The 12,296-nt window shown below is 41.7% G+C and overlaps 1 protein-coding gene across 1 annotated transcript; it reads right to left on the bottom strand.

Annotated features, from left to right (window-relative positions):
• Positions 1-2,859: 2,859 nt before the first annotated feature.
• Positions 2,860-11,782, bottom strand: LOC112434818 (retrovirus-related Pol polyprotein from transposon opus). Its single transcript, XM_024802401.2, has 2 exons — positions 3,770-11,782; positions 2,860-3,298 (listed from the first exon to the last, which is right to left on the bottom strand). Exon 1 carries the CDS (start codon positions 8,900-8,902, stop codon positions 4,121-4,123), a length of 4,782 nt encoding a protein of 1,593 aa, XP_024658169.2. The 5' UTR covers positions 8,903-11,782; the 3' UTR covers positions 2,860-3,298; positions 3,770-4,120.
• Between the last annotated feature and the right edge of the window lie 514 nt (positions 11,783-12,296).

The following is a 12,296-nucleotide window of genomic DNA, read 5'->3' as shown; positions in this document are numbered from 1 at the left end:
GCAAATTGAGTTTGTTGTGTATACAAGTACCTGCCAGATTTAATATCGAATGGATGATCCAAAATGGATTTTTGATCCGGGGAAAATGAGGGGAGATGTCTGTAACAACAAAAAGCGGGAAGGAGTAAAAAAAATCCATAACCCTCTCAAGCTAAAACCCCGCTCCTGGGCGCGGAATATATTATCCTCTTCCTTGCTCTGTCTCTGTCCCTTTTACGAGTTGTTTTCATGTAAAGAAAAACCTATAGGCTTGACCTCCGCGTCAGTTTGCCTTTGGCAATCCACGGATTGCAAGTTTTCAATGCTTGATCCTCAGGGAGGGATCCAAGTCAAACCCTATAAATATTTCAAGACTATTTCTTGCTCCCTAGACCTCTTACTAACACACTTGCCTCTGTTGGCAAGCAAATTCTGCCTGTTTACATTCGCCACTAACTTGTCATCACTTTAAATTCAGCCTTGTGCAGTGGCTTAATGAGAGAGGCAGATACTACCATATTGCATGTTTAAATGTTTTGCCAACAATCAGACCCTCTCGCTCAAAAGGATTCATGGATACCGATCAATATTTTTCGAGTCTAAAGGGTCCTTCGCTGAAGAGACGAAGGCGGAGGAAAAAAAAGAAAAACAACATAAGATGGAGCTTAAAACTGATTCCATGCTTTTCTCCCCCTCGTGTTTGAATGACAGATTCACATGTTGAGAGAAGAATCCCCTAAAAATTAAGTGTTGGGAGTCTTTAGAGATACATCTCGACATCTGGTCGCCATCTGAGGGAACCTGGAGCAAGGCCAAGGATACTCCAAAAAATGAAAATGACTTCATTATGAGGGAATTATCACTGGATAGTGACTGAATAGCTGGAACTATCTCACAAGCTGAGTGGGGTGATTATAAACCGCTGCAGGAAACTTTATATTTATGCTGTAAATGAATGAATTAGGCTCTTTTGGTGTAGACGGAGTGAGACGTTGAGGTGCGCGGTCTGCGTGAGGCTAAAATAAAGGCAGAACCACACAGCTCAGTTGCACCTTGCTACTTACAGCACTCCCCTTCCCCTGCTCATAATATAAAGTGACATTATTTGCTCACATAAAAATGAGTGCTGTTGAAATATGGTATTTTTATCAAGGCTCTTAAACTCTTTGAAGTGATAAAAAATGCTCTTAGAGGGAAAAAATACAACAGTGGCTGGCTTAACAGTTTTAATTGTTGCTTTAAACAAAGGGATTGAGGCAGTATAAGAGGATCAGTGTGACAAACAGTCCCAGCGGTCCCTCTATCATACACAATACTCGAAAGGTAACAAAAGCGAGAACAAAACAGTGCTGGAAAACTTCCAGGAATCCATTTTAACATCAGCTCTGGGTGAATCAAACACTTTAGAGTAGGACACATCAGGTGCTCGTGAAACTAGCACGCAACCTTTCCAGTCGCTGAAAGGAAAAGCAAAAAAAACCCCAACAACAACAACAAAAAGCCCATAGAGTCGATATGGATTCAAATAAGATCTCATATCGAGGTTTGTTTAGTTATTTATTTATTTTTAATAATATTGTTCCCAAGCAGCCGCAAATCCAAGTTTAAGAGACGATGAATAACAAGCTCCCCCTTGGAGCAGATGACTAATTGTCAGCCTCATTATTTTGTTGTTGCTGGGTAAAATCCTCACAACTCCAGCTCTGTTGATTTGTTGACACTTCTGCGAATCTGGCATCAAATATTCATTCATTATTGCATCAGAAGCACCTCTATGGAGGAGAACGAAGAAATCTTTTAAAGGGGACCTCGTGTGCTTATTTCTAGTCTCTTATCTTCACTGTCAGACTTTGCATGATGCACACTTCAGAATAATAGAATTATCTTATACCGGGCCTCGATGCAATCCTTCAGGTGAATTTCTGTCCAAAGCAAGTTGTTTTAGTTCCCTTTGCACTACTATAGGTTGGAGATGATTGGCTGGCTGCCCCTCGTAAACAAGTTTGAACCACATGTGGACAGGGCTTTTGTGTCCTTAAATGAATGAACACCATTATACACTTGGTGTGCCATCATGTAGAGTACGAACAGTATGAAGGACAAGCTTCTTGATGTGAAAAGTGAAAGCAATGCAGAAAAGCTTAAGCCTGCATTACTTTTTCAGAGCCAGCAGGGGGCGACTCTCGTGGTTGTAAAAAGACTTCCCAGCAAATGGTTGAAATGGCGTCATCTTATTGGTCGTAACTACTTTGATACAATGAACAGATGTCAGACCGTCTCTTCAGCCTGGACTCACGGACGTTTGTGAAATAGTCACAGGAAAAGTAATCTATGTTTTCGTGTTCATTACGGGTTTTTTTTTCATATTATTAAGCATTAACTTGCAAGTAATGGATCTGAATGGGACATAGATTTCGTGCCAGCTAGCTGTTATTTCAAACAAACAATGATGTTTTTGTAAAGCTAATCAAGTAGTGTTTGAGTTCTTACCCTAAATCAGTACTTTTTAATTCCTTAACCCTAACACAGTAGGGTTTGGATTGGTGTATAACGCTAACCAAACAGCATATTGGTAATTAACAACGTATTTAAAAACCGTGTGTGAAAAATTGTAAGAGGTAGGACTCAACTTGCATTTCTCATAGTTTTTTTTTTTTAATGAATAAAATCATATTCAGAAATACTAAATAATGCCAAGAAAGACATGTTGAGGAACACGAATCAATGGATTATAGGTCATGACATTATCACAAACTGCTTTGTGAACTCAAGTAGAAAAACAGCCAGAAACAGAGTTTTCAGCAGGGTGAAGCATGACTTTTTGGTCCTTTTTGCTCGCATTGAAGCTTTGGCCAAGTGCTTCATAACAACATGTAACACACGATACTTTACCACTACTGAATGTAGAGAAAGTTAGGATCTTAGGCTTATGGCCTCTAGGAATCGACTAAGGAGCGAATGACACACAGCTAAAAGAACAGTCAACATTTATTCAAAACAAAACCAAAAACAGTCATTCAACAGTTCACAACAGTTCCAATTGTCCATATTTGTCAGTCTGTGTATTCAGTTTTAGAGTTCAGAGTTCAGTGTTCAGAGTTCTTTTCAGTCTTTTCAGTTCAGGTGTGTGAGTGTGTGTGTGTATAGTGTTAATGTTAGTAGTACTACCCGGGTAGTGTATTGTTCTGAGATCTCATAAGCTTATCTGTCAAGAAGTAACGCAGTTGTCACTTCTAAGTAGGCTGGAAATCTTTCCTGCATCGCAGCTGGGGATCCGGAATCCTGGCTCGCAACTTTAGACTCCAACAAAAAAACCAACCTGCACAGGGCAGTGAACATATTTTACATGAATAGCATATAACAACTTAATCAACACTAGTGACCAAATGTCTCTCACTCTTTGTATATAACGACTTAATGCAATCAATAATAAAATTAATCAAAGAACCTTAAAACAATTTCCACATCATACAAATTTAACTCAAATCTCATATTTTGTGAACAGCAGTCACATCAATCCAATGAATTGAGAGAATGTACATTACTGATGCACGAGGAAAGTGCAAAACGTGGTCGCAGTACTATTTAGCCAAAGACTGCTCATATTTATCGTCTCATTACAATAAATAAAACTTACCTACTAGCTTCCAAAGAAATATTTCCGATTGGCTTAAAACATTCACAAGTGAAGAAATAAAAAGATAATACAGCACTTAAAAGGAACACATGAAATTTACATTATACTGAGCTAACGATTAGCTTGCTATGCTAGCGCAGTTAGTCAACTCACCGGAAATGAACAAAAAACACAAAAACAGAGGTACATCAGCATCAACAAAAAGTGTCCGCGTTTCCCAACAAGCGGAAAAGTAAAATCCAATTTATGTCTTCACACACAATCCTTGTTCAAGAAAAAGGTTAAGGAAAAACTCTGTGAGTAGCTCCGACCAGCATACGTAGCCTTAGCGCTATTCTCCTTCTCTATAGTTCTCAACTCAAGTTCACAAGCACTAAACAATCTCATAGTGCCACCTACTGACATTCTTGGGGAACAGCAGTTCATTTTCATGAGGCAGATTTTAGGTGGGTTACATCCCTCCCCCCCTAAATGGGCATGCATCCCTGCATGACAGCAGTCACTTTAAATGGTTTTTACTCTACCAACACATGGGGAAGGGTTTGAGCCAAGGGCATGTGAAAAAACCTGATCAAGACTGTTTAAAAGAGAATGCATCACTAATGTTAAGGGATTTCCCAAGGTGTTGTAGGTTAGTCTGCTAGGTTCAGTCCTGTTCCTAGTTGACCGCCTGATTTCTCTTGTTTCTGGAGGTTTTTCATCTTTAGCAACTTCTGCCTCCAATCCATATCTATCACTCCCCTCTTTTCCATCCGACAACCCGGTTGTTTCAGTTTGGTACTGCTCCTGAGTTACGTCAATAACCTCTTCCAAAGGTTCAACATCATTTTCTGTAGCTGGATCTATATCAGCACATGAATCATGAACAGATGAATATTCCTCATTAACAATAACACCTGTTTCTTTCATTGGAGGGTCATTCCCAATGTCATTTCCACTAGAACCTTGAAGTGAACCATCGCCCTCATCCAGCTCCACGGGTGCAGAATGAAACTCCTTTACTGCAGGGTTTAGATCAGACTCGTCCCGGTCCACACTTTGTTCTGACACAGACTCAGTTGCTTTGGGGATTTCACTGACAGTAATGAAAGCCGGGTAATTGACTTCTTCGTAAACTACTGGAAAGTCATAATCCACAATGTCATTATCACCCAGATAATGATAGTCTCCTTCAACTTCAGAAAATGGATTCTCTTTGGAGGTGTCGCCTTTGGGTGTCTCTTTCTCTTGGCTTCCATGACTGGGTTCGATTGGCGCTGAGCATGACAGAAACCCACACGGTAACAGTAAGTCTCTATGCAGTGTCCTCTCAGGCCCATCTGACTTGAGTGGAGCAACAACATATACAGGAGAGTCATTGAGCTGTTTTACAACTTTGTAGACCGTCTGACTCCATCTGTCAGCTAGTTTGTGTTTCCCTCGTATTCCAACATTCTTGACAAGAACACGATCTCCAACCTCCAAGGTGGATTCTCTCACTTTTAGATCATATCTTGACTTATTGCGTAGGGCAGCTTTCTCGCTATGTTCCACAGCAAGTTTGTAACTTTCCTGTAGGCTTTCCCTGAGCTTCTTCACATATTCACTGTGAGTTACACTGTCCTGCCTACTCACATTAAGTCCAAAAGCCACATCAATTGGAAGATTTGGCTGTCTCCCAAACATGAGCTGATAGGGTGAATACCCAGTTGTGTCATTTTTTGTGCAATTGTAGGCATGAGCCAATGGCTGCACATGATCACGCCATTTTAGTTTGTCGTCTTCTTGGAGTGTTCCAAGCATCCCTAGCAGTGTACGGTTAAACCGTTCTACTGGATTACCACGGGGATGATAGGGGGTTGTTCTTGATTTTTTTATGCCTAACATTTGGCATAAGTTTTTGATGACTGCAGATTCAAAATTACGGCCCTGATCACTATGCAACCGCTCTGGTATGCCATAGTGAATGATGAATTTGTCCCACAGGGCCTTGGCAACGGTCTTTTCCTTCTGGTCTGGAGTTGGCACTGCAACAGCAAACTTCGTAAAGTGATCCGTTATCACCAGAATATTCTTTGTTCCTCGGCTATCAGGTTCTAGAGACAAATAGTCCATGCACACCAACTCAAGTGGTCGACTGGTTTTAATATTTACCAGTGGGGCAGATTTCTCAGCTCTAGCCTTGCGGCGGATGCACCTTTCACATGTTCTGATTTTCATTTCAACATCTAGGAACATTCGGGGCCAAAAGAAACGTGTTCTCACAAGGTCAACAGTTCTTTCCAATCCCATGTGACCTACTGCATCATGAAGACTTTCAAGAGCTACTTCCCTGTACTCCTTCGGAAGCACTAGTTGAAAAAGAGTCTGGCCCTGGCTCACTCGTTTCCGGTACAAGACATTATCTATTAGGGACAACTGATCCTGTACTCTTAACATGAGTTGGACTTCCCTTTCCTCCTTTTGCCTAAGACGATAGGAAAGGCGTTTTCCTGTATGGACAAGGTCTATGACTCTGCTTATTATAGGGTCACGCCTTTGTTCTGCAGCCCAATCTTGTTGGGAGAGTTGAGGAAGAGTGCTAGTACCAGTCAGAATGTCGGCTTGAACAAACTCGTCAGGTATCGCACTTGCATCCACTGCCAAACACTCCACTGCAGCAGGTAAGTAGTGGCAGTAGTGGTAAGTAGTGTCAGGAGATATGTGTACTTGGTGCTTCTCGCATACAGCTTTTAGAGCATCCTTTGGAAATGTTGCACTATTTCCCTCTTCCGTAAACTTTGCAATGAATTGCTTTACTCTCTCATCCTCAGCAGTTGTACTGTCATCAGTTTCAACAGAAACATGCGGCCGTCTCGATAATCCATCCGCATCCTGATTTCTTTTTCCGGCTCTGTACTGTATGTTGAAATTGAAATTCGACAAAGCAGCAAGCCATCGATGTCCAGTTGCATCAAGTTTAGCAGATGTTAACACGTAGGTCAGTGGGTTATTGTCAGTCATGACAGTGAAGTCAGCTCCATACAAATAATCAGCAAACTTGTCAGTAACTGCCCACTTCAACGCAAGAAATTCAAGTTTGTGAGTGGGGTACCTTCTTTCACAGTTAGACAGCCCTCTGCTAGCATAGGCAATGACTCTTAACCGACCATCTTCTTCCTGGTATAGGGCTGCACCAAGTCCATGTGAACTGGCATCGGTGTGTAAAACATAGGCTTTTCTGGGGTCAGCAAACCCAAGCACTGGTGCAGATGTCAACTTCTCAATGAGGGTCGTGAAAGCTTCCTCACATGAGGGAGTCCATTTCTCATTAAAAGGACGGTTCAAGTCGCCGTTTGACGGTGATTTGTGGTGTTTCAGCTTCCTGGCAGGGACATAACCAGCTGTCAAATCATTCAATGGCCTTGCAATTTTAGAATAGTCTTTGACAAACCTGCGATAATAGCCAGTGAAGCCTAAAAATGACTTCAGTTCTGACAGGTTTGTGGGTCTGGGCCATGTGGTGAGGGCAGATATTTTATCAGGATCAGTCTTCACTCCCTGTTCTGAGACAATGTGTCCTAAATACCTCACTGACTTTTGGAAAAAGTGACATTTCTCAGGTGAAAGTTTGAGACCAAATTCTTTTAGTCTGTTCAGAACTCGCAGGAGCCTTTCTTCATGTTCCTCCAAAGTATTGGAGAACACTATAAGATCATCAAGAAAGACCAGTACTTCCTTGAGGTTCATGGAGCCCATGCATTTCTCCATAACTCTTTGAAAAGTGCTTGGAGCATTAGTGACTCCTTGGGGCATCCTGTTGAATTCCCAAAACCCCATGGGTGTGACAAAAGCCGTCTTGTGTTTATCCTCTTCTTCCACCTCTACCTGGTAATATCCAGACTTTAAATCCATAACAGAAAACCATTTGGATCCTGACAGAGCTGTAAATGCCTCTTCTATATTGGGCAAGGCATAAGCGTCTTTGATCGTCTGGTTGTTCAACTTTCTGTAATCCACACAAAGGCGGATCTGCCCATTTTTCTTTTTCACAACTACAATTGGTGAAGCAAATGGACTCTCGGACTCTCTAATAATGTTGCTGTTGCACAGCTGCTCCAAATGAAGGCGGACAGCTTCATAATCAGAGGGATGAATGGGCCTTGGCCTTTGTTTAAAAGGTGTTGGATCAGAGAGCCGAATCTTATGTCTCACCACTGTGGTGTGACCATAATCAAGTTCACCCCTAGCAAAAACATCAGACACGGAATTCAGCTTCTCGGCGATCCTGTCTTTCCACTCGTTTGACAGGGGTGAGTCACCAAAATCGAACTGGATTTTGTCACTTGGTTGTACTTCGTGGGTGGTGTAACACTGAGCATGTTTCTGCTCTGAACTTCCAGTTCGATTCATACATTCAGACCTCGCAGGAGAAACTGAAAGTGGGATAGATATCGCTGCCAAAGGACGGTGAGCTGGCAGAATGATATCATGTGTTGTCTCATTTTTTAGGAGAATGGGAACTTTGAAGGATGTCTGTCGTGGCTTTGACATTACATAGCTGGAAAATATCAAGCCACCTGGTAGGCTGGACTGGCTGTGGGGTTCGACTAGAAGAGTGGATCCAGGGCCTGCACAGACATTTCTGACACGACCATTTAAGGCTATTTTCTGACCAGCTGGAATTACTAAGTTGGTTTTACATTGTGACTTGACTGTCCCCACAAAACTATCAGTTTTTGTTTTACTTCTGTAGATAGCATGCAAATGTCTAATGAGAGGGGCGTAAGCACAATGCTCAGGAATGGTCATTTGCTCATTGAAGTCCTCATACAAGACGTCAAGGGCATTTGTACCAATGAGGACTGGAATTTCCGAATTTGCTCTGTGATCTGGGACAATTAAAGCTAGAATAGTTACAACTTTGTCCTTCCCCGTGAAACTCTGTGGGAAAGTGATGTCAACTTCAATGTACCCAAGATAAGGGACAATTTGGCCTGCAGCACCTTCAACCTCTAACAGATCATTTAATGGCAAAAGAGGATGAGAAGGTAAGTGGGTCAACTGAAATGATTTTGAAATTGTGGTAACCTGAGACCCTGAATCAATGAGGCAACCATGTGATAGTTCCCCAATCTTAACCTCTGCAAGAGATCTTGATCCAACTAATCTATTTGGAAGGTGATTCGGAATGGATTCAGCATGTTGTTGTTTACTTTGACATCTCTGTTCTGACTTGGGACTATTGTGAATGTTCTTGGTTCCCGTATGTCCCCTTACCGGAACCTGCTCCAGTTTAAAGCTTGACCCTGCTGCTGGGCTTTCCATTCTTCCTGTCTGGCTTTTAGTTCTTTGTACTTTTGATCAACCACAGCCTTGTTTATAGCATTTTCACAGTTCCTGGCTATGTGGCCGTCTTCACCGCACCTAAAACAGAACCAAGCCTTGGGCTCAGCTCTCACTTGGGTTCGTGGTGGAATTTGGTGTACCAGAGTTTCAATTACAGGTACGGGTGGCTCTTGTGTTGTTTCCATTGCTTTAACTTGTCGCTTTCTTTGCTTTTTAGATGGTTTTGTCATCAGTTGCAATTGCAGTTCTGCAACCTGCTTCTTTAGACTCTCAGTTTCAGAGATATAGGCCTGCAATACACTTGCACTTGGGTCAGTGTGATGTGGGAAGTCAGGGACAGAATGCATGTGTGCAATTGGTTTTATCTTGGTAGGCCCAAAATGACGTTGCATCCGGTCCAGCTTAGAAGCCCTTCTGTCCTCTTCAGTCCTCAGCTCTAGCAGAAGCTCTGCAAACTCAGGCATGGTCTCTTTCTTTAGTTCCAGTTGCAGGACCAAGTTATGGTCCCAGCAACCCCGTTTGAACTGCTTTAGCAAATGTCGACTTGCATCTGCTGGAATCACACCATTCCTGCTTACAGCAGTGTTAAGGAGAGCTTGCAGCCTCTGTAGGTAATCAGAAGCTTTCTCACCTGGATTTTGATTTGTGTTCAGGAACCTTGCAAATATCTCCTCACCATCCTCCACAAGACCATATGCAGAATCTAACAGCCTGACATATTCTCGTGGATGTGCTGAATAACCAAGTTGCTTCACAACATCTGATGCTGGGGGAAGAAGACTCTCTAGTATTTTCCTCCGCTGAATGTCAACTGGAGTGCCATCATTGAACATTAGTTCAACATGTAAACACCACGTTTCAAAATCCACTTCTCCGGGGGGTTTTGGCACACGGCCTGAGAATGAGCGTAACCATTTGGATTGGCCATGTGTAGCGACAGAGTCATTTCTGATTACATGTTCCACTACTATACGCTGTATCTCTGGTGGGTTTGTTACTTCATCTGTCACCACTGGAAGTCTGGTTGGAGTAGTCTTTGGTTTAACAACTCTACAAGTCTGAGATTTAGTTGAATGGGTGACTGGCTGGGATGTAAGGGGCCGTCTGTGGTTGTACTTTAACTTTGCTGTCTTTATCAAGGGTGTAGTACTGTGGTCAGAATAACTGTCAACACTTTCATCACTTGAGTCAGCCAAAACAGGGTCTGGAGTTTGATGGAGTGCTGGCATTTCAATGCGACTAGCCTGCCATTTTACATTCTTGTTGGTCACATTTTCAATCTCAAGGGGAAAATCTGACTCGTTATCCCCCATTGTAATCTCTGACTCAAACTCAGCAATAACAGTTTCCCCACAATCTGGTTGTGCATTTGGGACCCTCAGAATCCTTGTTACCACCCCATACTTCTCTAAGGAAGCAATAATATCAGCATCAGAATCGAAACTAGTAACTCCAGTAATACTGATGGACCGTTTAAAATCCACCCCGTAATTCTGTACCAAATCCATCTCTTTTCAATGTTGTCTTAGTTGAAAGCTTATCACAATAAATCACAATCTCAAAATTAACTATGCTATTGCAGAATGCTGTAATTTCAATATTAGCTGTGTCTTAATCGCTCCTGGCTGGCTCGCCACGAAAAGGTACTATGTAACACACGATACTTTACCACTACTGAATGTAGAGAAAGTTAGGATCTTAGGCTTATGGCCTCTAGGAATCGACTAAGGAGCGAATGACACACAGCTAAAAGAACAGTCAACATTTATTCAAAACAAAACCAAAAACAGTCATTCAACAGTTCACAACAGTTCCAATTGTCCATATTTGTCAGTCTGTGTATTCAGTTTTAGAGTTCAGAGTTCAGTGTTCAGAGTTCTTTTCAGTCTTTTCAGTTCAGGTGTGTGAGTGTGTGTGTGTATAGTGTTAATGTTAGTAGTACTACCCGGGTAGTGTATTGTTCTGAGATCTCATAAGCTTATCTGTCAAGAAGTAACGCAGTTGTCACTTCTAAGTAGGCTGGAAATCTTTCCTGCATCGCAGCTGGGGATCCGGAATCCTGGCTCGCAGCTTTAGACTCCAACAAAAAAACCAACCTGCACAGGGCAGTGAACATATTTTACATGAATAGCATATAACAACTTAATCAACACTAGTGACCAAATGTCTCTCACTCTTTGTATATAACGACTTAATGCAATCAATAATAAAATTAATCAAAGAACCTTAAAACAATTTCCACATCATACAAATTTAACTCAAATCTCATATTTTGTGAACAGCAGTCACATCAATCCAATGAATTGAGAGAATGTACATTACTGATGCACGAGGAAAGTGCAAAACGTGGTCGCAGTACTATTTAGCCAAAGACTGCTCATATTTATCGTCTCATTACAATAAATAAAACTTACCTACTAGCTTCCAAAGAAATATTTCCGATTGGCTTAAAACATTCACAAGTGAAGAAATAAAAAGATAATACAGCACTTAAAAGGAACACATGAAATTTACATTATACTGAGCTAACGATTAGCTTGCTATGCTAGCGCAGTTAGTCAACTCACCGGAAATGAACAAAAAACACAAAAACAGAGGTACATCAGCATCAACAAAAAGTGTCCGCGTTTCCCAACAAGCGGAAAAGTAAAATCCAATTTATGTCTTCACACACAATCCTTGTTCAAGAAAAAGGTTAAGGAAAAACTCTGTGAGTAGCTCCGACCAGCATACGTAGCCTTAGCGCTATTCTCCTTCTCTATAGTTCTCAACTCAAGTTCACAAGCACTAAACAATCTCATAGTGCCACCTACTGACATTCTTGGGGAACAGCAGTTCATTTTCATGAGGCAGATTTTAGGTGGGTTACAAACAGTAAAAATATTGTAGTGACCTGCTCTTAAAAAGTTAATGTAGAGTCCACAGATCTCAGTTGTAACGCCACTGTATTACAGTTAAGGAGCGGCAACCTCAAATTCACTGTCTTCTTTAGTTTTCGGTCTGGAACGAGGAACCATCACAAGGTGAACAGCCTTCCGGTTGTACACAAATGCAAGAGTCTGTTTATGCAGATGTGTGACCATGCAGAGCGCTGAGAGTGATCTCCAAAAGTTCTTAAAGTCTGAGCCAATACGAAGATGACAAAATAGGTGTAGCCTCGCAGCCACATTTTGGACTACTTGTAAGCAATCCAAAGAGAAACATTTTGATGCTGTTTAGATATTTTCTGAAAAGGCATTCGAACTTTTAAATCGGCAACCATGATTTGTTGGTTAACAGCCAGCAAACGCAGAGACAAGTGGTACAAATGGCTTACATAATCCTGTGTGACAACTCTGACATAAATTTGGTCGACGTGCTAAGCCTATTGACA

Source organism: Maylandia zebra, linkage group LG23 (genome assembly GCF_041146795.1).
Source record: "Maylandia zebra isolate NMK-2024a linkage group LG23, Mzebra_GT3a, whole genome shotgun sequence".
Lineage (NCBI taxonomy): Eukaryota > Metazoa > Chordata > Actinopteri > Cichliformes > Cichlidae > Maylandia > Maylandia zebra.
This window is presented reverse-complemented; position numbering and strand designations above follow the sequence as displayed.

Excerpts from the sequence above, each read along its gene's own strand:
- LOC112434818 (XM_024802401.2), bottom strand. The coding sequence starts at position 8,902 with ATGGAAAGCCCAGCAGCAGGGTCAAGCTTTAAACTGGAGCAGGTTCCG.